The sequence below is a fragment of the Suncus etruscus genome, chromosome 9, assembly GCF_024139225.1.
Source record: "Suncus etruscus isolate mSunEtr1 chromosome 9, mSunEtr1.pri.cur, whole genome shotgun sequence".
In the NCBI taxonomy this organism is placed as follows: Eukaryota; Metazoa; Chordata; class Mammalia; order Eulipotyphla; family Soricidae; genus Suncus; species Suncus etruscus.
This window is the reverse complement of record NC_064856.1, coordinates 93,761,400-93,786,852: the sequence shown is the minus strand read 5'-3', so window position 1 is coordinate 93,786,852 and position 25,453 is coordinate 93,761,400. Positions and strand designations below refer to the sequence as shown.

Sequence of the window (25,453 nt, the reverse complement as noted above, 5' to 3'; positions counted from 1 at the left end):
TCCCATATGGTAGTCCGAGCCAGTTTGAGTGCACAGTCAGAAGTATCCCCTGAATGCCACTAGATGTGGCCCCAAAACAAAACAAAACAAAACAAAACAACAAAACCTGTTCTAAAATTAAGTTTTATGGTATGTGTATGTGTGGGGTTTTTTTGTTTGTTTTTTTGGTTTTGGTTTTTAGGTCACACCTGGCAGTGCTCAGGGATTACTCCTGGCTTTCTGCTCAGATGAGGGAGATAGGCAACTACTTCACGAGGCTTCCTGAGAAAGCAGACCCAGGACCCCATACCGGGTTCCTGTCCATATTAGCTCTCTCACTACCCTTCTCATCCCCACTGGGAAACATAAGCCCATGTCAAGTGTCAGGAGTGGACTCATGGTCACTTGATAAGGCCTGGCAAGGTTGACCCCGGGACACTTGCCAAAAACTCCTTTACTTCAAATGAGACCCTGCCAGCACCTCTGACCACTTCCAGGGCCCCCCAACATTCTCCTAAAGCCTGAGGGGAGCTAAGAACCCATGAGGAGAGATAGAAGCATCTGCCCTTTTCTCAAGCTATGGCAGGAGGAGTGAAAAAAAGGTTAATTGAACTCTGGAAGAAGAAAATCCTGGAAGAGTCCTGGTAGGAGAAAGCTGACTTCTTGTCTCCAACAAAAGGAGTGTTTGAAATATTCACGGGCCCATAGATTGGACTTTAGAAATCAAAGCACTTGCTCCTGTCCCTCAGGCAGGGATCTAGGTAGGTATGGGCAGGAATCCCCCCCTCCACATATAGATCCTTATAGATCCTTCCTGGAGAAACTCCACCCTGAAGGATGTTAACACTACTTTAACCCTATTGCCGATCTAAACTATAATAATTTTTTGGGGGAGCCACACCAGCTGTGCTTAGGGGTTACTCCTGGCTATCTGCTCAGAAATAGCCCCTGGCACGGGGGACCATATGGGACGCCAGGATTCGAACCAACCACCTTAGGTCCTGGATTGGCTGCTTGCAAGGTAAACACCGCTGTGCTATCTCTCCGGCCCCTATAATAATTTAAAAAAAAAAATAAGAAAACTTTCTGGGGGCCGGAGAGATAGCATGGAGGTAAGGCATTTGCCTTTCATGCAGAAGGTCATCGGTTCGAATCCCGGCGTCCCATATGGTCCCCTGTGCCTGCCAGGAGCAATTTCTGAGCATGGAGCCAGGAATAACCCCTGAGCACTGCCGGGTGGACCCAAAAAACCACAAAAAAAAAGAAAAAAAAAAAGAAAACTTTCTGGTCAGAGGGACTTACTTTGGTGGAAGTCCTCAAAATAGATATTCCTTGAGGAGAATAGGTGTGCTGGGGGCAAAGCAGGACGGGGTGGCTCTAGGCAGGGAATGCCCCAGCTAATGATCTCCTGCCGTCTGGGATGTGGGGAGGGCTGGAGAGAGGGGTGCGGGGCGGCCCCGAGTCACATCTGACAGCTGACAGACAGCTCTTGAAATAGAAAGCCATAGGCTGGGAGTCTCGGGGGCTTCACCTTCAAATATGTCAGTGTGCTCAGGGGGGATCAACTTTCCCCAGCGTGGCCACCCCACTGTGAGGAGCCATCCCAAGGAAAACAGACAGCTGTACTGGGGAGCCTTTGAGGTGGATGGAGCCATGAGGAGTTCAAAGGCAAGGCCGGCCGGCGGCCAGCACCTCCGAAGGTTGGAAAGGTGAGAGGTTACTCAAGCAGGAGCCACTGACCAATAAAACCATGTTTAGCCAAACCTGCTTGGCACAGAGACCAGAGATTCCTTTCTGCTTCTGTCCCGTCCTCTGGGTGATCCTGGCCTCGAATTCCCAAAGGGGGTCGGGGCAAAAAGGGGGGCTGTCTAAGTGACGAGCTTTTGGCTGGGCCCAGGGCAGAGCTGAAAAGGGCACTGGAAATAGATTCTTCTAGCCCTGTCATCAGAAACAAATAAGAGCACAGCTTGAAGAAGCTATTTGAGGCTGGAGTGGTGGCACAAACGGTAAGGCATCTGCCTTGCCCGTGCTAGCCTAGGACGGACAGCTGTTCGATTCCGGCATCCCATATGGTCCCCCAAGCCAGGAGTGATTTCTCAGCGCATAGCCAGGAGTAACACCTGAGCATCACCAGGAGTGGCCCCAATAAAAAGAAGGGTCTACTCATTGGAAAGAAATCCCCATGGGATGGGGAGTCTGTAGTGGCCAGGCCCACCACATCCATCCTACTAGAGAAGGTAGATGGAAGATGAGCCTCACCCCAATATGGCCCCCCTGACAACCCTCTTCCTTGAAGATGGCCCCAGGTATGGGCCCCAAAGGCCATGCCAGGCCATGTTTGGGTGAACGGGTTCACCTCTGTACTCTCTACCCGATAGGAACACTTCCAGAGAAGGCCATGGAAATTCTTTTGAGCAGGCTAGCTATGGGAGGACATGGATTCTAACTCTGCACATAATCAGGCCACAGGGCAGTTTTTTCCACCACCAGGAAAAGAGGAAGTGAAACACACAATTGTCATCAAATTACCTAAACCAGATTTTTTTTAAAATTTTTAATTAAGAGGTGGAGAGATAGCACAGGGTAGTCACTTGTATAGCATGAACCTAGACCCAGTTTGATTCCCATGCCACAATATGGGCCTGTACCTCCCCAGGAGTGATACCAAGTACAAAGCCAGGAGGAAGCCCTGAGTATTGTCTAGGCCCTAGTGTGATCCAAAAAATAAAAGAATAAAAGAAATTACTCTTTGCACAACTGGAGACAGTGCCAACTGCCTTGCATGAACTGTTTACACTGAATGGTCTTTTTGTTTGTTTAGGGCAGCACCCAGCAGCACTCAGGGGTTACTCATGGCTCTGTGTTCAGGAATCACTTCGGGTAGGCTCAGGAGACCATATGGTATGCCGGGGATCAAACTCAGGTCTGTTTCATGCAAGGCAAATACACTACCCACTATACTATAGCTCCGGGCTCCAGCACAGAACAGTCTTATCAGACCTGGTCTGACTTGGTGCTAAAAGTCTGTGAGTGAGAACACAGAAAAGAAATCCAGGTGACCGCGTCTAAATTCTCAAGAATTAAGAGACACGACTCCTAGCATGTGTTGGCCCAACCGCTCTGTACTTAGGTAATGTTGGGAGAGTTCACAGGGAAATCATAGGCTCAGAACTCCAGTGCTTACTGCCATGGGTAACAATGGCTTGGAAGTTCCTCACAAAAAGTTTCCAAACACCAGATACAGAGAAAAACTCAACACTGTGGGAGCAAGCCATACTCTGAAACAATGTCCTTGGGAACAGGGACGCACAGCAGGGTGACTCACGTTAACTTTAGAGAGTCCTCCCAACAACGCCATGGGGAAACAACACCCTTGTCTGGTTTCTCCCATTGCCCATAACCCTACCAGCTCCAGGAAACTCTCAGACTAGGCCATGCAACAAATATGGTTCCCAACTGGATATTTACCAGGGCCTAGGACAAGGCTCCAGAGGTTGAGAGCCTGTGTTGTGTACAGTAAGCCTTGTCTGGAGTTCATCCAGGGAACTGTCTGGTCTCTAATACAGCAGGGAGTGATATGATACTCCCAAGTACCAGTACTTGAATGCCAGCCACCAGGTATGACCCCCAGATCCAAATGAGAAACAATTATAGATTCTCAGTCCAAAAGAATGAAATCATTTGTTAAAAACTGGGGGCCGGAGAGATAGCATAGAGGTAAGGTGTTTACCTTGTATGCAGTAGGTCGGTGGTTCGAATCCCAGGAGCGATTTCTGAGCATAGAGCTAGGAGTAACCCCTGAGCACTGCCGGGTGTAACTCAAAAACCAAAACCAAAACCAAAAACTGAACTGTAAGTAATAGCATCTAATTCCTTAAACTTGACCAGTTATAGGAATAGGGAAATGGGGGGGGGAGAGAGAGAGAGAGAGAGAGAGAGAGAGAGAGAGAGAGAGAGAGAGAGAGAGAGAGAGAGAGAGAGAGAGAGAGAAAGAGAGAGAGAGAGAGAGAATATCACTTTGGCATTTGTGGGAATTTTATTTTGGTTTATTTTGTTTATTTTGTTTTTGTTTTTTTGGGTCACACTCAGTCACACTCAAGGGTTACTGCTGGCTATGCACTCAGAAATCACTTCTGGCTTGGGGGACGATATGGGACGCTGGAGGAGTCGAATCACAGTCTGTCCTGGGTCAGCCACATGCAAGGCAAACACCCTACAACTGCACTATCACTCTGGCCCCTTATTTTGTTTTCTTGCTCATTTTTTGTTGTTGTTTTATTTTGGGGTCACACTTAGCAATGATCCTGATTATGCACTCAGGAATCACACTTAGAGGGCTCAAGAAACTATCTGAGACACTAGGGATGGATCTCAGGATGACTGCATACAAGGCCAACACCCTACCTGCCATCCTTCACTCCAGCCTCTCATTTAATTTTTATACTCAATTTCTCCCCCAACAGGAACTACACAAGTAATAAAACAAACCAGAATTATTTTTTTTTTATTGTTGGCTTAGTGAAAATCATCAGTCCTAGAATACCAGCTGTATAATTTGGCTAAATCACTACAAAAATTCTTTGCCTCAAATTAAATGTCTATTTAAAACCCAACAGGCCTATGCTGGGGTTATGACTCAACAGCAGAGCACTAGCCTTGCGTGTGTGAGGCCCTAAGTTTGGTCCCCCACCACCAGCCCTCTCTCTCCTGCCAAAAAAAAAAAAAAAAGACTTTCTTGAGCCCAAAACTAGTTGAGATGGCAAAGGAGAAATCACTTGCTTGAGTCCAAAGGGTGCAGCTGGCTCCCATGGGCTCGCCACTAGCCTCAGCTCTCTCCTGCTCAGTGTCCTTCTGAGGCAGCTCTGATGTGGAGGAGAGGGGTGGGCAGGTACGGTATGTGCTCTGAGGGCAAAGCCAAGTCCCCAGTGCCCCTGGCAGACCATCCGCCACCCCCACCCCGGCAGCACCCCTGGCAAACTGAGCACAGGGCGCAAAGATGCGCTTTTGCAAATGCCTGGAAAAACATTCCGTCCGGAGATGCCAGAGATGGCTGAGCTCCCGTCAGGCTGCTGGCCTGCCTCCAGCTAAATGGTTTTTCCTTCCCCTCAGCTGTCTGCAGCCTCTGTTTTTCAGCAGCAGGAGTGGAAGAAGGGCAGAGGGGCGGCTTCCAGCAATTGCAGTTTCTTCTGGGCCACTTTGGGGAACAGGGCAGGTTAAGGAACCTGGGGAAGGCCAGTTGCACACGCTGGGTATATGAGGCCGGCAGTCAGGGCAGGATCCAGACAGCCTGATGCTCAGTCACTGGGACTGCTCCAACACAGAGACAGCACATGATGTGTTTATGGGAAAGGACAGAGAATGGGGCTCCCCTAACCCTGCTGAGGGGCCAAGCTCAGATTATGAAAGCCAAGTTGCCAGGACAGGGCATTTTGACTCTGGGAATAAACAGCCCTAGGGAAAGCCTCTCCTGGTGACCTGTCACAGCCACCCCTGATAAATCCCCTGAGAGTAGAATCTTGGGGCAAAAACTCATGCTCTCGGTCTAGTCGGCCCTTTGCCTCCCCATGGCAGCTCCACCACTCCAGCCCACCCCACCCCTTCCGCTCAGCATTTCTCCTTAGTCAGTGTCCAGATCCCATTTCACACGCCTGCCTGCATCTAGGGACAGGGCGGAGAGGCCCATATAGCTGTCAGCACACTGATAAGAACTTTCCAACGACTCCTCGGGGCCTCTTTATGAAGAAGAGCCAAAGCCGACCATAAAGTGAGAGGGCAGGGGCCACGGCCAGCAGCCCAGCCTTGGTTCTTAACATGGCACCACAACAAGCTACAGATTTATGGTGGCGCTTTTGCCCCTGGCCCAGACCACTGGGGGCAGGAGTTGGGGGGAGGGGACACGGATGATATGGGGGACTGGCTGTCTCTGCTCTTTCCTCTCCTAAGGGATTTAAATCTGGGATAGAGCTGGCAAAGAAGGAATGGGAGCTGCAGAAGAGGCAGAGGGAAAAAGCAGGGAGCACCTCTCAATAAATGGCATGGTCTCTCAAAAGGATTCAAACAATAGCTAATCCTTTCTGAAGTGATGCAGGGGGTCAGAATCTATAGCCGCCCACGTGGTAGGCAGGTAAGTGTGCTACCACAGAGCTATACACAGCCACGGCTCACAACAACTGAAAAAAAAAATACTGAAAGGCTGAGGATAATCCTCTTAAATTCACATGAAAAGTGCCTCTCTTGGGGCCAGAGAGATAATACAGCAGGGATGACATTTGCCTTACATGCAGCTGACCCAGGTTCAATCCCTGGCATCCCATTTGGTCTCGGGAGCCCACTAGGAGTGATTCCTGAGCATAGAGCCAGGAATAAACCCTGAGTACCCACTGGGTATGGCCAAAAAAAAAAAAAAAAAAACAAAATCCCAACAAAAATACCTTTCAGAGCTGGGAGATAGCTCAGGCAGCAGAAAATAGCTGTGTACATGGCTACAGGTTCCATTCCGATACTACCCAAGGTAACAGTAAGTGTAGACCTCTGAGCACTATTCCAGTGATCCCAGGTGGTCCTGAGCACCAGCAGGCCCAGCATCATTAGCAGTGGCCCTTGAGCGTCAGTAGTGCTAGGGGTAGGCCCTCAAAAACAAAACTAAATAACTGTTTTTTCCCCCAAGTTTTAAATTTTAAAGTGACTTTTAAAATGCATGCCTTTATTTCTAGCTCATATCCAAGAAACTCTAGATGTTCAACTGTTTGCCACTCCAAAGTCAACTGATTTTAACTCTTCTGAGTTGATTTTGCTTTCTCAATGCAGAATATAAATAAATAACTAAAAGTATGATTAGGCAGAGAACACATTAGAAGAGGGGGAAAGACAGCATAAAATAGAGGTTTTTTTAAATGAGGGGATAGACCTTTATGCCAGAGAACCGCTGAAAGAAACGAGTCTGTCTGCTCCACAGAGTAAAACAAAAGTGAAAGCCACAGGATTAAAGTCTGCTTCCAGTTTCCAAGCCCAGGAATAAATGCATAATACTGCATCTGCATTGGTCACTCCCCGTGGTTCCTTTAGACAGAGCTCCTTAGCTGGAGGCTTCCCCCAATATTGCAGCCCAGTGCCCAGGTAGGCCAGACAGCCATCAGCGGAGACAAACAGATGGAACTCCAAGGCTTCAGCTGACTACTCAGCTCTCTCGCCCATAGTACCCCATAGTACCCCATAGTACCATAGGCCAGGACTGACTGAGGTGAGAAAGCCAAACTGGTCCATGGTCACAGAGTCAATGAATGGAAAGATAGTTGAATGAATAGATGAATGAATGAACAGATGGATAGATGGACAAATAGATGGAGGGATGGATGGACAAGCAGATAAATGGACAGGCATATGGATGGACAGATGGATGAACAGACAGATGCATGGATGGAAGGAATGACAGATGAATGGGCAGACAGCAGGGCTTCAGGTCTAAACCCAGCCCAGGAGCTTCAAAACTGCTTCCCTTTCTCAAGCTATGGGACATAGACCAACCCCCACCCCTGAGTAAATACAGTGATACTTCTACACAGCAATGCACTTCACACACCCCTGAGGCAAGGCAGAGGGTATTTTGTTCTATCTACTCAACTTCATTTAAAAATAAATAAATAAATAAATAAATGAATGAATAAATAAAACTAGTTAAATACACAGCTGTGACGTAGTGATCCAAAATTTGGAAAATGACCTTCAGTTTGGAAAATAAGACAGAAGGTGAAGCCAGGAAAAAGGCTGGAAGATGACAGGAGAGCTGGGTTGCAGCCCCGCCCAAACCCATTCACCCTCAAACCTCTCATCCCAAAGGTCAATGACTGCCTGGGTTGAACTATGGCCAGGAGACAGGAGGAAGTAGCTAGAGGATTTCTAAGGCCCCTTTCTAAGGTGGCCAAGGGGACTGTGCAATGCCTTCCAAGCCTGCCTTACCCCAGCATGCCCTGTGTTACAGCCAAGCCCCTCACCAAGCAGCCTCTCTTGCCAGCCAGCTGGTGTACCTCCTGTCCCACATTCTCTGGAGCCTAGACCTTCTGTCCTTGTAACACCATGACACCAGAACTACAGTTGCTGTCCACTAATCCACAGTTCAGCGTGAGCCACATTGGCATCAACATTAACTTGGACACAACTGTGAGCCCTGTCCTGACAGACAGCAGAAGGACTTGCAAACAAACTGAAAAGTTCCGCCCTGACCCCTTATAAGCCCTCCCTCCACACGCCCATTCAGTTCCAGCAACAGCACAGGGGCACACCCAGATTTACGTGACCAGTTTGTACTGTGCAAGGCAAGGAAAGATTCCAATTCTCCTCGAGGTGGAGAATATTTAGGTGGACTGTTCTCGGAAAAGTCCTCAAACCAACAGAGCCTGGCATCGTGATAGAGCAAGTGCTCTCTGACTACGCTGCACCCACCATGGACTCACCTCTGCCCGCGGCCAGGTACAGCCAGGCTGCCAAGGAAAGCAACTTTATGGTCCCTCCATCTGGACTGGAAGGATTTAAATCTCAGAAGCCATCCAGAAGAACTGCAAATCAGCCCCAATCTGAGAGACGGGGAAATTTATCTGCGGGCCCTAGTGGACTATAAATCTGGGACAGTTCTATTAAAATGCTTTTCTTGGCTTACCATCAGATACTAGGTCCAAAAAAGTCCTTTATTTTTTTTTTTCCAATAAGGTTCTTAATACTAACGTTGAAAATAGGAAGAAAAAAAAAAGTGAACCGCCTTGGCCCTTATTTTATCTTGTATGACACTGACTCGGAGTTGAACAGATCTTCACACAACAGAAGGATCCATTTAGAAATAGTCCAGTCCAGGGAGGGTTCGGCACTATTGAACTAAGGAAGCATCATAACATTTAAAGTGGCCTACAGAGTACTTTACGCCATCCTAAGACTCTCCCCGGCCAATAAGTCTGGCTGTCCAGAGCATGGCTGCTTGTGTCATGGGCAGAACTCCAGGGACCAGGTATGGTTCTGTTCAGGGATTCATGATGGGGAAATTTTTTATGACAAGTAGGAAAGCAGGGGCCGGAGAGATAGCAGGGAGATAAGGCATTTGCCTTGCATGCAGAAGGTCAGTGGTTCGAATCCCGGCATCCCACGTGGCCCCCCTAGCCTGCCAGGAGCAATTTCTGAGCATAGAACCAGGAGTAACCCCTGAGCGCTGCCAGCTATGATCCAAAAACAAAAAACAAAACAAACAAACAAAAAAGTAGGAAAGCAGTGGCATTTGGAGACTGAGAGTAGGGGAAAACAGAGTAGTCAGTTTTTTAAATTTGTTCTTGTTTGTTTGAGGAGCCACACCCAGAGGTGCTCAGGGTTTACACTTAGCTCTGTGCTCAGGGATCACTCCTAGCAGGGTTCAAGGAAACCATATGCAGTGCAAGGGATCAAACCCAAGGCAAATGCTCTACCCTCTACATTATAACTCCAGCCCCTAGTGGTTGACATTTTTTTTAATCCCTACAAGTTCAGTTTTTAGGTATAATAATGTTCCTTATTTTGGAGGAGGTAAGGATGACAGACTTGCCAGAATGAATCCTGGAAATTAGAAGTAAAGCCTGTTCCACATTCCTTAGGCCAGATTTCCAGGGATGAGGCCTGTTTTAAGGGTTTCATGCAAATCCCCCTTTTTTCCAGGACAACAATCCAATAAGCATGTAGCTGCAACTACCAGGAGATTTACCCAGAGCTTCAGACTCACTCCAGGCTCTGTGGGTTTCAAATACACAAACAAAAATCCAGGCAGCAAAAAAAAGAGAACTACCCACCCCCACACACATCCCACCATACTATCCTGGATAGATTACTTTATCCTAAATTATCTTGTTTTATTAAAAAAAAAAAAAAAAAAAGGCAGGGGGCCAGAGTGATAGCACAGCAGTAGGGCATTTGCCTTGCACGCAGATGACCTGGGATTGACCCAGGTTCAATCCCTGGCATCCTATATGGTCCCCTGAGACTGCCAGGAGTGATTTCTGAGTGCAGAGCCAGGAGTAACCCCTGAGCACTGCTGGGTGTGGCCCAGCCAAAATAAAGCAGGGGCAGGATACTACAGCAGGTAGGGTGTTTGTCTTGCAGGAGGCCAACTCAAGTCTGATCCTTAACATCCTATGTGATCCCAGAGCCTACTAGGAGTGATCTCTGAGTAGAGAGTCAGGAGGTGTGGCCCTCCCCTCAAAGAATATCAGATAATTTTTCTGGAATAACTTAAACTTCTTTTTTTTTTTTTTTAATTTTTTTTTGGGCCACACCCGGTAATGCTCAGGGGTTACTCCTGGCTATGTGCTCAGAAGTTGCTCCTGGCTTGGGGGACCATATGGGACACCGGGGGATCGAACCGCGGTCCATCCAAGGCTAGCACAGGCAAGGCAGGCACCTTACCTTTAGCGCCACCGCCCGGCCCCAACTTAAACTTCTTACTATCGATCTCACTAATATGCTGCAAAAAAAAACAAACAACTATGCTGTAAAATTGCTGTATGTATTACAGCTAATATGCTGTAAACTTGGGATGGGGGTGTTAGAGCATGATGGACCCATGCCACTCTCTAACTGCCATGGACACAGCAGGTACCCACCAAGGGGGCTTCACTCTCCAGCAAATCATAAATTACTTTATGTAAATAAGAACTAAAGGACTGGCCCTACAGCATAAATGGTACCTTACACATAACCAGCCTCCGTTAGATCCCCAGCACTGTCTATGATCCTCTGAACCCCATCAGCAGTAATGCCTGAGTACCACAGATGTGGCTCAAAAACAGGAAGGAAGAAAGGAAGGATGGAAGGAAGGAAGGAAGGAAGGAAGGAAGGAAGGAAGGAAGGAAGGAAGGAAGGAAGGAAGGAAGGAAGGAAGGAAGGAAGGAAGGAAGGAAGGAAGGAAGAAACACTTTAAACAGAAATCTTTACAAAATAAAATATAGTTTTAATTCTTAACAAAAAATAAACTATGCAAGAGCCAACATTTGAAACTATGTATCTGCTAAATGAAATGGTCACATATCTATTATATATATACACATATATGTATATATATATATATATATATATATATATATATATAAAACAGCTAAACAAAATGGAATTTTGATATCACCAAGAACAAAATCTGTCTTTTCCTCCATTCTAGCAGATAGGTCCCCATAACAACTTGGTGAGTGTAAAGTATCAGAAAGTCCAATCCATGCTCTGAGTGGGCGATGCTGAGCTGCACTCAGCTGTCAGCATCCAACACAGAGAAACAAGCCCCTATGTCCTGCCCTGCCCTGCCTGGCTGAGGCTGCCCTTGTACACTCCTATACCAGGGAGTACTGCCAGGGAATTCTCCTGCTCTGGTCTGCTAAGAATCTTGATGCTAAGAGAGATACACCATTTTGAGGGAGAGTGGGGCAAAGGCGGGACCCTGGGGTCACTACTGAGGACTCCTAACTAACCATGCCGGATAGTGCAAGACTCAGGGTCCAAGGCGATGCTGTTTGGGCCCTTCGATGTTGGGAATTCCCCAGGCTCAGGGAAGTGTCTCCACATAGGTCTCTGTCCTTGTTCCCGAGTTATACTCAGGACTGCCTCCTGCAGCCATCTGACAGATCAGAACTTTTTGGTACCTGCACGATGCAAAGTGGCAAAAATAAACTGCAACCATACATCTCCAAGGCCCGGTTCCCAATTCCTGGCTCTGTACCAAAGCCCAGATTGAGCTGCTGCTTTCTCGTGGCAAGGGATGCCTCCAGCATCCTGTGGAGAATCAGGACCACATCCAGGGGTGCTCAAGGGCCTCCAGGGCTGCACCCGGCAGTGCTGGGAATGGTAGAGGAGAGGGCCATGCAGTGCTGCGGATAGAACCAGACTCCAACACCTATGCTTTCTCCCTGGCCCTAAGAGTCTTGGCTTCCAAAGGGCTCCTCTACCTCCTCTCCACCTGCCAGCCTAACAACTGTGCTCACTCAGGGGCCCCCCACATGCACCACCTGCATCCCTCCATCACTGGACTGGCCTAAGCTGTGGACAAGCTCCAGCAGGCGCCTCCATAACAGGGTTCATTTATGAACCAGGAGCACGTGTGCTGCTCTGTACATACACAGGCACGGTCTGGAGGTCATGATAAGTCAGGATACTCCTGGTGCTCTGCTGTTCAAAACACAAGTTTCTGTCATAGAGCCCAAGAGATGGCACAGAGGGTAGGACACTTGCCTTGCAAAGAGCCAACCTGAGTTCGACCCCCAGCAAACCATATGGTTCCTCCAAGCATAGCCAAGAGTGATTCTTGAGCAGAGTCAGGACTGACCCCATAACACTGCAGTGTGTAGCCCCAAAATAACAACAACAACAACAAAATACAAGTGATGTATTTTCGCCCTATCAGTCCATTACCCCTTGTGTCTCTTCTTCCTCCTCTGCACATTCCTTCGGAGAGCTTTAAGGGGGAAACGCAGGCCCATAGTAGTGCTAGCATTAAGAGACACCAGGGATGGGACCCTCTTAACGAGCAGGCACTGGCAGAAAGAAGATGCGAGATGCTGCCCGCCTCAAAGGCCCGGAGTCAGCGAACACAAAGGGGGAGTTCAAAGGCGAGGCAGGCTCCTAACTTCCACCTCCTAGTGTGGCCGGGGCGAGGGGTCATGGCTGGTGGAGCCACTGAGCACTAAAAGAATGTTTGGAGACTCTGCAGAACAGATAAACTGGGGATCCATTTACATCTTCCCCCCTATCCACACAAACATTCCCAACCATCCTGTCTGGGCTCTCTCCAGCTCTCTGACGTCCTGGATTGCTTTGCTCGGACTGTGGCTCCAGGGAAACAGAGCAGGGCGTGTGTGTTCATGCTTGCATGTGTGTGTGTGGTTGAGGGTATTAAATGTTCCACTAGACTATGGAAAAATACTTCCCTAGAGATTTTCTTCCATTTCAGACCCTCAGGCCCCCTCAGAGGGTTTTGGAAAACTTGAAAATTCTGCTCTACCTCCTGAGTTTTCTTCCTCCTGAGTTTTCTTGTGCTCTCAAGGCAGTACTAAGAGCCTTGCCGGGGCTAGTGAGAGAGAGAACAGGTTTCATGTCCCACCATCAAAAGAAGAGGAAAGAAAAAGGTAGCTAATTAAGGTTCCTTCAATGAACCAGTTGGTTGGGCTCCTAGAGCGGTAAGAGGCCACTTGCTAAAATGTTCTGACACTGTCACCTAGTGTCCTCTTAAGTGAATACGTTGTACGCTGCCTTGTGCACAAAAGCATCGCAAAACAATCTGTGCTTGTCTGAGGCTATGTCCACTCACCCACCTATACCGTGCAAGGCTGGCTGGCCTTCAGAGGGATATTCCGGTTGGAATATTCTGGGAGCCTCTCATTCCTGCTGAGTTCACTCTAGGCACCAGCCCTCTGTGCGGTAGTTCATGGTCTCTCAGATCAGGAGAGGGGAAACACTTGCCCTTGGCTCAGGGAAGTGTCTCCACATAGGTCTCTGTCCTTGTTCCCGAGTTATACTCAGGACTGCCTCCTGCAGCCATCTGACAGATCAGAGCTTTTTGGTACCTGCACAATGCAAAGTGGCAAAAAAAACCCTGCAACCATACATCTCCAAGGCCCGGTTCCCAATTCCTGGCTCTGTACCAAAGCCCAGATTGAGCTGCTGCTTTCTCGTGGCAAGGGATGCCTCCAGCAGCACTAAACAGTTGAGCTTGAAGAACCCAGTGCCACAACACTTGTGAAGAGTCACTTCCAAGTCAATGGGGCCCTCTGCTGGCACCGACTGTCCCTTGCAGCCTTTTCAGCTATTCATAATCAGACCTTTGCTCCACTCCCTCTGAGGTTCCTTCTAACTCAGAGATTCCCAACAGGGTACCTGGGCTACTGTCCCCTTTTTAGAAAAGAGAATCATTCAGTACCCCCCACTGCAAATCACCTTCCTTTTTTGGTGGGGAGGGACATACCCAATGGTGATCAGGGGTTACTCCTGGCTCTGCACTCAGGAATTACTCCTGGTGTGCTCAGGAAACCATATGGGGATCTGCAGATCAAATCTGGGTAGTCTGCATGCAAGGCAAATGGCTCAGGCCCAACAGAGAGTTTTTCGTATTTTGTTTTTGAACCATACCCAGCATGATCCTGGTGGGCTCCCCTCAAAGTCTGCCTGACTTACAGAAGGTGTCCCCTCTGACAGCATACTGACAGTCACCCACCCCTGCACCATGGCTCTGGCTGAAGCTGGGCTGGCGGGTGAGAAGACAGAGACCCAGGGGCACCATTCCTGGGGTGCTGAGCTCACCTGTCTCTGCATCTCTTCAATCTGTCTTTGGGGGATGCTCTGCAGGATGCTATATACCTCCGACATCTTCTCCTCGGGCACCACCACCGACGCTCTAGGGCAGGAGCAGGCAGACATTAGAGTATCCTCACACAGGGCTACTCTACACACACACAAGGGGCATCTGTTACACAACACTTCTTCAACACACACACACACACACAAATAGACATGGGATGCTCCTTCACACAATGCTCCTCTATACACACACAAAGCAGCCTCTTGCGCCCCTCCCACAGTGCTCTTCCCCACCCCACCTTCACACATGAGAAACACCTTACACCATGCTTCCCCCCAATGCCCAGACCGGGGGGGTCCAGTCAGCCCTGTGACTCTTCTGCCATCCACCATATTCCTTCCTGCCACCTCCTTTCTGCCCCCAGGACCAGCCTAACTTACCCGTCCTCCTCCCTACCTCATTCTCCTCTGCTCCCTTAGGGGAGCACTAAGCTGCCCCACTAAGTCTCTGTGAAGAACCCACCCTGAGCAGCATGAATCAACCCTTGACTCCTTTAGGTCCACACACATTCCTTCCTCAGAGTGGACCCCAGTAGACCGGAGAAGAGACCAGTATCATAAAGGACAAACAGGCAAAGGGCCTTGAGGAAGCCCCTGCCAGCATGCCCAGGGACTGGTGGGGCTAGAACCTGGTAAAGCCAACCTAGCTCACAGAGAGAAAGCAGGGGGCCATGGCCCAGTTGGTCCTGAGAAGGCCCTGGCTTCTACTCAGAGACACAGGGGCATGAGGTGCCAAGCAAAGCAGAGCATGCAATGCCACTGGGTACCAGCAGAACAGTCCCACTGTAGAGCTAGGGCACACCAGGCAGATGCAGGGTCAGTGTGGGGAGATATCACCAGAGCTGGGACCTGAAGGGGAGTGAGCCTGGTAGAATGTATGTACTGATCAGATCCAGCGGGTGAGACCAGGAGGGCTCGAGGCTGGTGACCCTCTATAGATGAAGTGAAATTTGAGTTCATTCATCAAGGCATGGCACCCCCAATCAGGCTGGAACCTCAAAGAAGAAAACACACCAGACTCTGACCCCTGCATGGTCAGCACCCCACAAATCCCTGTGAAGAAAGGGACTACACTACTCCTAGCCATTCTTCATCATTCCCAGCCCAGGGCCCTCCAATGTTAACTCAACCACCCATACTAGTCCCTGTGGAGAACCAGCTTCTCACTACACCATCTTGCCAGACATGCCACAGGCCAGACAGCTACTCTGGCAGCTACTGATTCCACCACTATAGCCGGTCAAACTCCAGGATCCTTCTCTCCTTCAGAATGTTCCTGGGCCTTAGGTCCCAGAAGAGGCTCCTCTACCCCACTCAATGAAAACTTCACAGAAGCAGAGCCAGTGGTTCTCAATTGTGGCTGCAAACCATAACAGCCTGTGGAGGCAAAGGTCAGCCTTCCAAAGGATTAGGCCCCAGAGATAAAACTCTCTAGGTGAGTCTACTCTGCAAAGTCGAGAGCCAGTGCTCAAGGCCACAGGTAGTAAAGAGTTTCTGCAGAGAGCCAGACCATATGTTGAGCACCAATGGAGCCTAGACACTCTGCATCAACTACTTAACTCTGCTGTTAGCAGCACAGGATCAGCGGCAGACAATGGTATACAGGAGAAGCTGAGATTGCCTCAGTAAAACTTTATTCAGGGGCCAGAGAAATAGCACAACAGGTAGGGAATTTGCCTTGCATGTGGCCAACCCGGTTCAATCCCGAGCATCCCATATGGTCCCCTGAGCCTACAGGAGCAAGTTCTGAGCACAGAGCCAGGAGTAATCCCTGAGCACCAATGGGTGAGGCCAAAGACAAAAACAAACAAGCAGGGGGCTGGAGTGATAGCACAGCGGTAACAACACAGAACGAACCCAGGTTCGAATCCCAGCATCCCATACGGTCCCCTGAGCCTGCCAGGAGCGACTTCTGAGTGCAGAGCCAGGAGTAACCGGCTTCCAAAAAAAACTTTGACCCAAAAAAGCCAAACAAACAAACAAAATCTTTATTTATAAAATCCTTAAGCCTGCCTTATTTGACCTCCATCTCTGGAATTTTTTTTTTTTTGGTTTTTGGGCCACACCCATTTGATGCTCAGGGGTTACTCCTGGCTATGCGCTCAGAAATCGCCCTTGGTTTGGGAGGACCATATGGGACACCAGGGGATCGAACCAGGGTCCTTCCTTGGCTAGCGCTTGCAAGGCAGACACCTTACCTCTAGCGCCACCTTCCCGGCCTGACCTCCATCTCAACCTCCAAGCCCTCCATACCTCCAGTTTCCCAGCCATGGCTATGCGCCATCAAACTCTCCTAATGGGAAAACAGGCCTGAGTGGGCCACAAGGTGTGAGGTTCCCCAACTGACCTGGGTATCGCATTGCAAAGACAGTCACAGGAAAGTGTGCAGAAACCCTCATTGCCAAGCAGGATGGGAAGGCAACACCCACCTCTTCCAGTCGAGAACCTCCGAGAAAGGCAGAACGTAGGAATCTGCCATGATGACCGGGACACAGCCAGCTCGAAGCACGTCACTCAGCACCGCCTGGCCCAGCCGAGCTCCACGAAGGACCACGCAGAAAGTGGCCTCCTGTGGGGGACACAAGCAGAGGAGAGGGTTGCCAACCTGTCATCCTGACCCAGCACCCTTCCTGGGGAAAGAAATGTCCTTTTCTTCCCAGGCAGATGACGAGCAATGACAAGGCCTCCTGGCACCACAGAGAAGACTGCAGAGGCTTCAGATTTAGATTCCCACTTCTATGTGGGTACTTCCATAATGGGTGCTCTGAAATTGTTCAAAACCAGGACCCCAGCTTCCTCTATACACTCAGCAGAGTTACACCCTATTAACAGACTTTCATCAGTCCACAGTGTCTCTACAAACCATGGCACCATGGCCGAGCAGCATCTGGAGAACAGACCTCAGCCTCCCTAGGAACAGAATGGACACACAGGGCTTACTAGAGACCCCCAAAGGGAGAGCACTGGCCCAGAGAGATGGTACAATGTACAATGGGTAGGGCATTTCCCTTGCATGCAGCCAACCCAGGTTTGATCCTCAGCAACCTATGGGCACCCAAAGCACTGCCAAGAGTAATTCCAGAGTGAAGAGGCATAAACCCTGAGCTCTGGTGAATGTGGTCTCACACAGGTAGCCCCACAACTCTCCCTGAAATAAAAAAGAGGAAATACTAAATACTAAAAAAGAGGAAATACTAAATCTTACTTCATCTTCAACTCTCCACTGTATTCAGCAAATAGGCTTCTGATTACAAACAATCCATCAGACAAAAAGCAAAAACTTCAAGACATTTCTTTCCCCATTCACTCTGTCAACCCCACTCAAGGTGGTGTTTGTTGGTAGAGGGGAAACAGGCAAGAGGGTAAAAAAAATGCCTGTAAGGACCAGGAAGATAGCACAGCAGGTAAGGCACTTGCCTTGCACATGGCCAACCCAAGTTCTATCTCCGGCATCCCATACAGTCATTTCAAGCCCTGACAGGAATGATTTCTAAGTCAGAGCCAGGATTGACCTCTGAGAACTGCTGGGGATGGCAACAACAACAACAACAACAAATGCCTGTGATAAATAACCCAAAATGTAAAATGACCCAGTTCTAAACATGGGTTTTGCAGTTTTTTGCCTCTTCAAGACAAAAAAATGAGGTTGCAGTGAGTACAGTGAGTCCAGTACAGTGCAGTGAGTACAGTGAGTAGGGTGTTTGCCTTGCACATGGCCAACATGAATACTTATTCCTCCAGGAATAACTCCTGGGTGCAGAGCCAGAAGTAAGCCCTGAGCACTGCCAGGTGTGTCAAAGGGTGAGGGAGGGAGAAAAAGAGAGAAAGATGGAGAGAGAGAGAGAGAGAGAGGGAGAGAGAGAGAGAGAGAGAGAGAGAGAGAGAGAAAAGACCCTGAGTACTGCCAGGTGTGACCCAAAAATGGGGGAAGAGAGAGAGAGATGTGAAAGCATTATTCATCAAATCTGGAGAAAAGAGAAATTTAGGAGAAACCCAATATACCAAAAGGCACTGGGGGCCAACAAGAAGCAGCTGAGGAGATGAGGAGAGGCAGCCGGCCTGGCGCCCAGAGCAGCAGGTGGATAGACAAGCCCCTGACTTGGCCATAGGTGCTGATAACGGCTCTTCCTGTCTAGACAAAGGTTGCTATAAATATTCCTGCTCACACCACGCATTATCAGTCAGGCATTCTAGAGGGAGATGTGGCACTGATTGAGAGTATGGGCCAGATCACTTTGGAGACTAAGAAAAAGGGGAAAGGGGGCTGGAAAGATAGTGAGGCACTTGCCTTGAATGAGGCCAACCTGGGTTTGATCTCTGGCACCCTCTCTGGCGGGGGTCCCCAAACAGCCTGCAGGCCACATGTGGCCCATCAAGGACATTTATGTAGTCCATCAGGTGTTTTGCCACCGCTGCCTGTCCTGCTTAGCAGCTGACTTGTCCCAAGCCTGCAGTGTGTATGTGTGGATGTGTACTGCACTCTCTGACTTAACTCCTTCTCTTTGTCTCTTGACACCCACTCTCTGTCTTGGGCAGGGGTTCTCAAACTATGTCCTGCCAAAAGCAGGCTCATAGTCCCCAGTGAAATACTGGTAAGTTTGTTGATATAACTTTACTTGTTCTTCATCTTAAATATTATATTTGCTACCGTTTTGCTTTTTTTACTTTAAAATAAGACATGTGCAGTATACATATCTTTTTTTGTTTATGTTTAAAAAAATGGCCCTCCAGTGGTCTGAGGGATAGTGAACTGGCCTCTGTTTAAAACATTTGAAGACCTTGTTCTATGGTCCTCTATAGCACCACTAGGAGTGATCTGAGGACAGAGCCAGGAATAACCCATGAGGATCACTGGGCATGGCCCCCAAACAAAAAGCAAAATCCTTTCAACCTGCTTTGTCTACGAGGCCCCTTGAAAAAAACCCCAGAATTGCATCTTTCAGGTCTGATTAATGCAGAAGAGAGTAACTGCCTGGCACACAGGCAACCTTGCAGAGACCTAATAAACAGGATGGAAAAGACTTCAAGAGGCTTCATGTTCACAGAGGGGCCTTGGGTGCTTCTCCAATGCCTGTGCTATTGTGGGGATGCTGGTGTGGGGAAGAGGCCCTGGGGAAGTCCTGAGCCCTGCACTCACCTGCAGCACTTGCGGGTAATCGAAGACCTGGTGCTTGTGACAGCGCTTTCGGGACTCAACGGCACCCTCCGAGAGGTTAGTGCATTTTCCCAGCACCAGGACTGACTCCCCATACTTGGCCTGCAGCGCCTCCAGCTCATCCCTGTACTCGGAGTGCAAGCCGGTCTGGGAGGACAGGAGGAAGTACTGCCTTGGGCTGAAGAGGAGAGAGCAGGTATCAAACACATGCATGCATAAACACAGGCATGTTAAATCGCAGTGCTTCAAGAAACCTCTGGAGACAAGCTCCCAGCATTCCAAGGGAGAGTCTTACACACAGAGTACAGAAGACAGTGTGCCGTACACCAGCACACATTGTGGGAACAGCAGCATCTGAGCCCCCTAGGCTCACTAGGGACAGAGGAATCTCAGAGGACACAAGAGGGTGTGTGACAGGCAAAGGGGACTCTTCCGGCTATATAACAGACATCCTGGTACTCAAAGAAGATCCAGTAAGTTCCCTCCACCCTCTACTCCAAAGCTACTCAGTCACCGAGGAGACAAGGGGAGAAGCTCTCTAAAGCCCCAAACAGGACGGGAAGGGAAATGAAGTGACAAAGGGATTCCAAAGACTGGTGATCACAGTTAGATCCCCCCCGGCATCCCATAAGGTCCCCCAAGCCAGGAGTGATTTCTGAGCGTATAGCCAGGAGTAACCCCTGAGTGTCACCGGGTGTGTCCTAAAAATACCGAAGGGGAAAAAAAAGCTATCTGTACTTATTTACAAATGGGTTTTAAATGATTTGGGCATATCCGCTGGCATTTCCCAGGGAGCATGAAGTCTTCTTTTCATGCCAGGGGCAGAAGGGCGATATGGGGGAGAAATGACAAGGAGCCAGTCCTGCAAGAGGTTAGGGCTCAATTCCTGACAGGTTTCTCAAATATCTCATCACTAGTTCCATGATAAACATGGTGCTTTTGCCTGACATTCCTGTAGCCATCCAGTTTAAGCAGAACTGCTAGCACACAATCAGCCACTCTCAGTTGCAACCTTATTTTCCACACCATGGATAGGCACCTATTCAAGGAGTGGTAGTGTAAACCACTGCTCTGTTGATGAGGAACAAACAGATCTGGGCAGGTGAGGACAGAGAGGAGCAAGGCAACATCGACTGTTGGAACCTTGTGAAGCCAGGAGTGACAGGGTCCAAGAGCCCCCCTATCAATGTATGTATGGAGGTTCCTGCCCAAGTTGCATGGGGGGAGGAGGATAAACATCCAGCAGGTGAGTTGGGAGGGTGTGTGTGTGGGTCTCTGCGGGACAGTCACAGCACCAGTGTCACTGGATCCCAAGGAGGGCATGTATGCAGGGGAAGATGAAGGGAGAGGGAAAGACAGAGGCGGGAGCATGATATGGGGGCGGAGAGGGAAGCTGCGCAGGAGGCCTGGATGAGTGGCAGCTGGAGACCCTGAGTCACAGCAGGGAAGACATTGGGCTGAGGAGAGAAGGGGGATGACCAGTCAGAAAGGCAAAAATCTCCATGTGGACACAGGGTCTCCAACCTACACAGACCAACAGTTCCTGTCTCAGGGGGAAGAGAAAAAATCAAGGCCCAGGGACTGTAGCGATGTACAGTAGGAAGGTGCTACCTTCCACACAGCTGACCCAAGTTGGATCCTTGGCATCCTGTATATTGCCCCCAGACCCCACAGGAGTGAACCTTGAATGCAGAGCCAGGAGTAAGCCCTGAGCACAGTGGGTATGGTCTCTACCCCCCAAAAATGCCAGCTCTGTCAATGACAGCTTTGGCCCTGAGCACAGTACTCGCTGATTATTTGAGTTCTATCACCTAAGAAATAAAGGATTTATTGCTCTTTTGGTTTTTGTTTGTTTTGTTCTTTTGAAATCTGGCCAATCTAGCGACTAGGGAGTATATATCTCATCATGGATTTCAATTGTGAACAAATAATAATAGTAATACTGTAGAGTATGCTGTATAGTAATGCTGTAATAGTATCTCCACAGGCATATTGCTGGTTATTGATAGAACCTTGAGCCGCTTGGAAGAAATTTCTGTCAAATAATGTCATTTTTGTTGTTTTTGGTTTGGGTCCAAACCTGGTATTACTCAGCGCCTGCTCCTGGTTCTGTATTCAGGGATCACATCTAGTGGAGTTTAGGGAACCATTTGGGATGCCAGGCATAGAACCTAGGTCAGCTACAATGCAAAGCAAGAGCCCTCCCCACTGTACCAGGACCCTAGGCATCTCCCCACTTCACTACCACTCCCCATTTAGCACAAATATATGTGTAACCCTGAGTCTAGAAATGCCCTCCCAGGGCCGTCCACCCTGGCAGTCACCACTTGGTGGGCTTCCCCACCAACGACTACTGGTGATGAGTTTGTTTTTCTTTTCAGAGCAAAAATTAAGCCCGGGCCCCTTGCCACATGTCTCTACAGCAGCTATAGCTGACAGGGAAGCTAGAGTCGGTCCCACAGAGTCTCTGCAGGCTCTCTCCTCCAGCTGCAAACAACTGACTTAGTTCCAGACAGAAAAATGACAAGCACTAGGCAGTGGCCCAGGCCCGCACACACAGCTGCAGGAATTGTCATCAGCAATAATCTTGGCTTCCCAGGAAGCCAAAGATTCAGAAACAAGGGCCAAGTGCTTTCTCAGGGGAGTCCCGGAAACAGAGGCTCTCACCAGTTTCTGGTCACTGTCTTGCTTTCTCCAAGTGCAGAAAGGGTGAGGGGAGGAGGCTGGAGATTGGATCTGTTTTTATGTGGGGGTGAGGGGAGCGATGATCTTTCTTTTTTCTTACAGGGTAGGAGTTCGCATGTTGGATTCAAACTGAACTTTCAGCCAGCCAGGTTCAAGGAGTGGGGGAAATTCCTTCGCTGGCCAGCAGAGGGCAGGGCTCAGTTCAGGCCACAGCACACTCCTACTGTGTCCTGCCAGGGACCTTTGTCTATAAAGTTTTACAGCAAATAGAAAGTCCATGAGCCTGTGAAAGGTGTTACATTCAGTCTCATTATACCACCACTCAATAGTAGAAACATGAGCTAACTGAAAAATGGACAAATGAAAACTTAGTCCTATACTGAGTTACATACTGGGTAGTTCCTTTACTCTCTCCTTTACCTTTCATTAAACTTTTCTAACATCTTTTTAAAAAAAAAAAAAAAGACAAATTAGGTGCTGGAGCAATAACACAGAAAGTAGAGTTCTTGCCTTGTATTGCCTAGAATTTCAGATTGTCCCCAAACTCCCGAGTGTAGAGCCAGGAGTAAAACCTGAGCACTGCTGGGTGTGGTCCAATAAATAAATAAATAAATAAATAAAATAACAGATGTTTCTTCAAAGAGCCCAAGGCTCTATCAATAACTAACAATATGCTTATGGTAAGATATTCAGCATTATTATTCATTCACAATGAATGAATTTGAAAACCATGATGAAATGTATACTCCCTATATGGCCAAAATCCTAAAAGAAAAAGAAAGGAAGGAAGAAACACCCAGAGAGCAACAAATCTGTCATTTCTCTAAAGATGCAACTCCAATCCTCACACACTGAGCAGAAATGAAAAACAGGGGCAGTTACTTAAAAAAAATAAAAAATAAAGTCCAGCAAAAGAAAAGAAAAACAGTCCAGCAGTTCCCCAAAAGGCCAGGCATGAGCCAGAAATTCCACTTCTACATACATCTTAGCAAGAATGGGAAACTGCAGATTTCGACAAAAAAAAAAAACCTACCTATGAACATCCATAGCAATATTATTCACAATAGCTAAAAGAGAAAAAGGAAAAGAAAAGATAACTGCAATGTCCATCAAGTGAAAGGGTGAACCAAAAACCATATATGATCTACCTACATGATAAAATATCATTCAGCCAGAAAAGAAACAAAGATTGGACATGGCTACAAAAAACAGAATGGTCTTAATGATGTGAAGCCAAGTGAAAGAAAAAGGCACATATAAGAGGCCTGAGAGACTACACAGAGGTAAGGCACCTGCTGTGCACATGGCAGAACACAGTACTCCTGACACATGCCAGGAATGACCCTTAAACACAGAGCCAGGAGGAAGACCTGAGCACCATCAGGTGTAGCCCCCAAACTGACAAACAACATTCTAAATAATAAATGTTATAAAAAAATGTTACAACAATATTCAGAGCTGCTTGATAGGCTTTATACATGATCCACATAACAAAATGTGCTGCATTTAGGACCTTTCAGAGTGCGACAGGCTAGAAAACAGACACAGAATTATGATGCTTTTGTCTTTGGAAAAAGTCTTCTGGCCCAGAGAACCCAGGAGGACTCCATGGGGAAGTCGGGACAGCTTAGATGTCTGGGCAGCTCAGATGTTCCGGAACCAAACTGATTCCTGGACACTCCCAGACGCCACTGACCAGATGCCATGTGTGGATTTTGTTTGGTTTTTTTGTGGGAGGTTTCTTTGGACTTTTTTAAAACCTCACCTACTGCAGCATTTCTCATGGGACCACACACACACACACACACACACACACACACACCAGTTGCCCTCACCAGTGAGCAAAGGCCACACAAGAATTTCATCCTCCTCATCATCAGTGTCATAGCACCACTGTCAGCAGATGATGAAAGGAGAAGGGAGAAAAAGATGCCCTGCATGCCACAGCTGCCAGCCCTGACCATAAATTCCAGGGAGCCCACAGGAACCTGACCCAGGCATGGTCATGGCATTCCACAGGGTGGCACGACACTTATATGTCGAGTAGAGTGACTGACTCTGAGCATGCACATGGTGGGACTGAGCAAGGGATGAGGGAGTGCGGGGCTGAGGGATGAGGAGTGTTTCTGGCAGTGCTGCAAGAGGACTTATTTTAGACTCCAAGAAAGAGCCTCTTTGAGCCGGTGGCAAGCAACTTGAACCTGGAAGGACCATCAGGTCACTAAAGAGTCGGGTTCAAGGGAAGAGATTTCCAGGCAACAAGAGTTTATAGCCCAGGAGGATATCGCGTGAAGTTTTTTCTAAGACCTATGAGGGAGAGACAATTGAGGAAGGAGACAGAAGGGGGCCTCCCCCTACAGACTGTGTGGCACTAACATGGGATGGAGGTATGTAGGCAGCCAGGATACAGAAGGTTTGGGTGCAGATACAAAAAACTAGCAACTAGGTGGTCTTGGGGAGAACTGATGGGTGCCTGGTATGGGGAGTCGCAGTGGAGCAGAGACCTGAAAAGGCATCCAGAGCACTAAGGGTGATAGGACACATGCGCAGCACTACCCCTGAGCCCCCGCCCCCCCACACGCTTACCCGGGTCCTTTCTCTGGAAGCTGCACCTCAGCGGACAGTGGGCTGTAGACTGGAATGCTGACATCATAGCCTTGCCGGTAAGTCCATGTGGAAAAGCCGCCACCAGCCAACAGGGCCCTGAGAGCAGAGAATAGTGAAGGCAGTGATAGACTGGATAGATTTGAGCAGCTAGGGGTCAAAGCAGGGGCATGGTGGGAAGGGCACCCCACCCTCCCTCCATGCGCAGCATCTCTGCTCCAGAAACTGCTCCACAACGTCCCACTCCACCTCCCTGCCTGGTCAGGGTCCTAACCCTGACTGGTCTGTAGACATCTTTCTAGCCTGTCTGCAGTCTTGGCTCTGCCCTGTCTCCGTGTGCTACTCTCAGGAGCAGGGAATCCCTGGGAACAGGGGTGCTAACAGGCTGGTATTGGGGAGATCCCTTACCTGGCCCTGACTAGACTCTCTGGAGCTCACAGACTCAGAAAAACCACTGGAACTGCCAAGAGTCACACCTCATGCATGCCCTGCACACCCCCAGATTCTGCCAGGGACTCCCTCAATGGCTGCTGGTTGGCCAAGAAGGTCAGAGATTGGCTGGGGCCCCAGAGAGTAGCTTAGGTAGAACCCCAGAAACAGATGAGAAGACACCAGACAGAAAGGGAGCTTTGTCCCCCACAGATCTGAGCAGGTCTCATCATGCATTTGTATCTGAGGGCGGAAAAG

General features: G+C 48.8%; 1 protein-coding gene across 2 annotated transcripts in view; it reads right to left on the bottom strand.

Annotated features, from left to right (window-relative positions):
• EXT2 (exostosin glycosyltransferase 2) overlaps nucleotides 1-25,453 on the bottom strand; it is a 119,932-nt gene that overhangs the window by 83,808 nt on the left and 10,671 nt on the right. For both annotated transcript variants that reach the window (XM_049779614.1, XM_049779615.1), the window contains 4 exons: nucleotides 24,749-24,865; nucleotides 19,460-19,655; nucleotides 16,752-16,891; nucleotides 14,266-14,359 (listed from right to left, as the gene is read on the bottom strand). In XM_049779614.1, coding sequence (XP_049635571.1) covers nucleotides 14,266-14,359; nucleotides 16,752-16,891; nucleotides 19,460-19,655; nucleotides 24,749-24,865 — 547 coding nt within the window. The remainder of the gene's footprint in view (nucleotides 1-14,265; nucleotides 14,360-16,751; nucleotides 16,892-19,459; nucleotides 19,656-24,748; nucleotides 24,866-25,453) is intronic.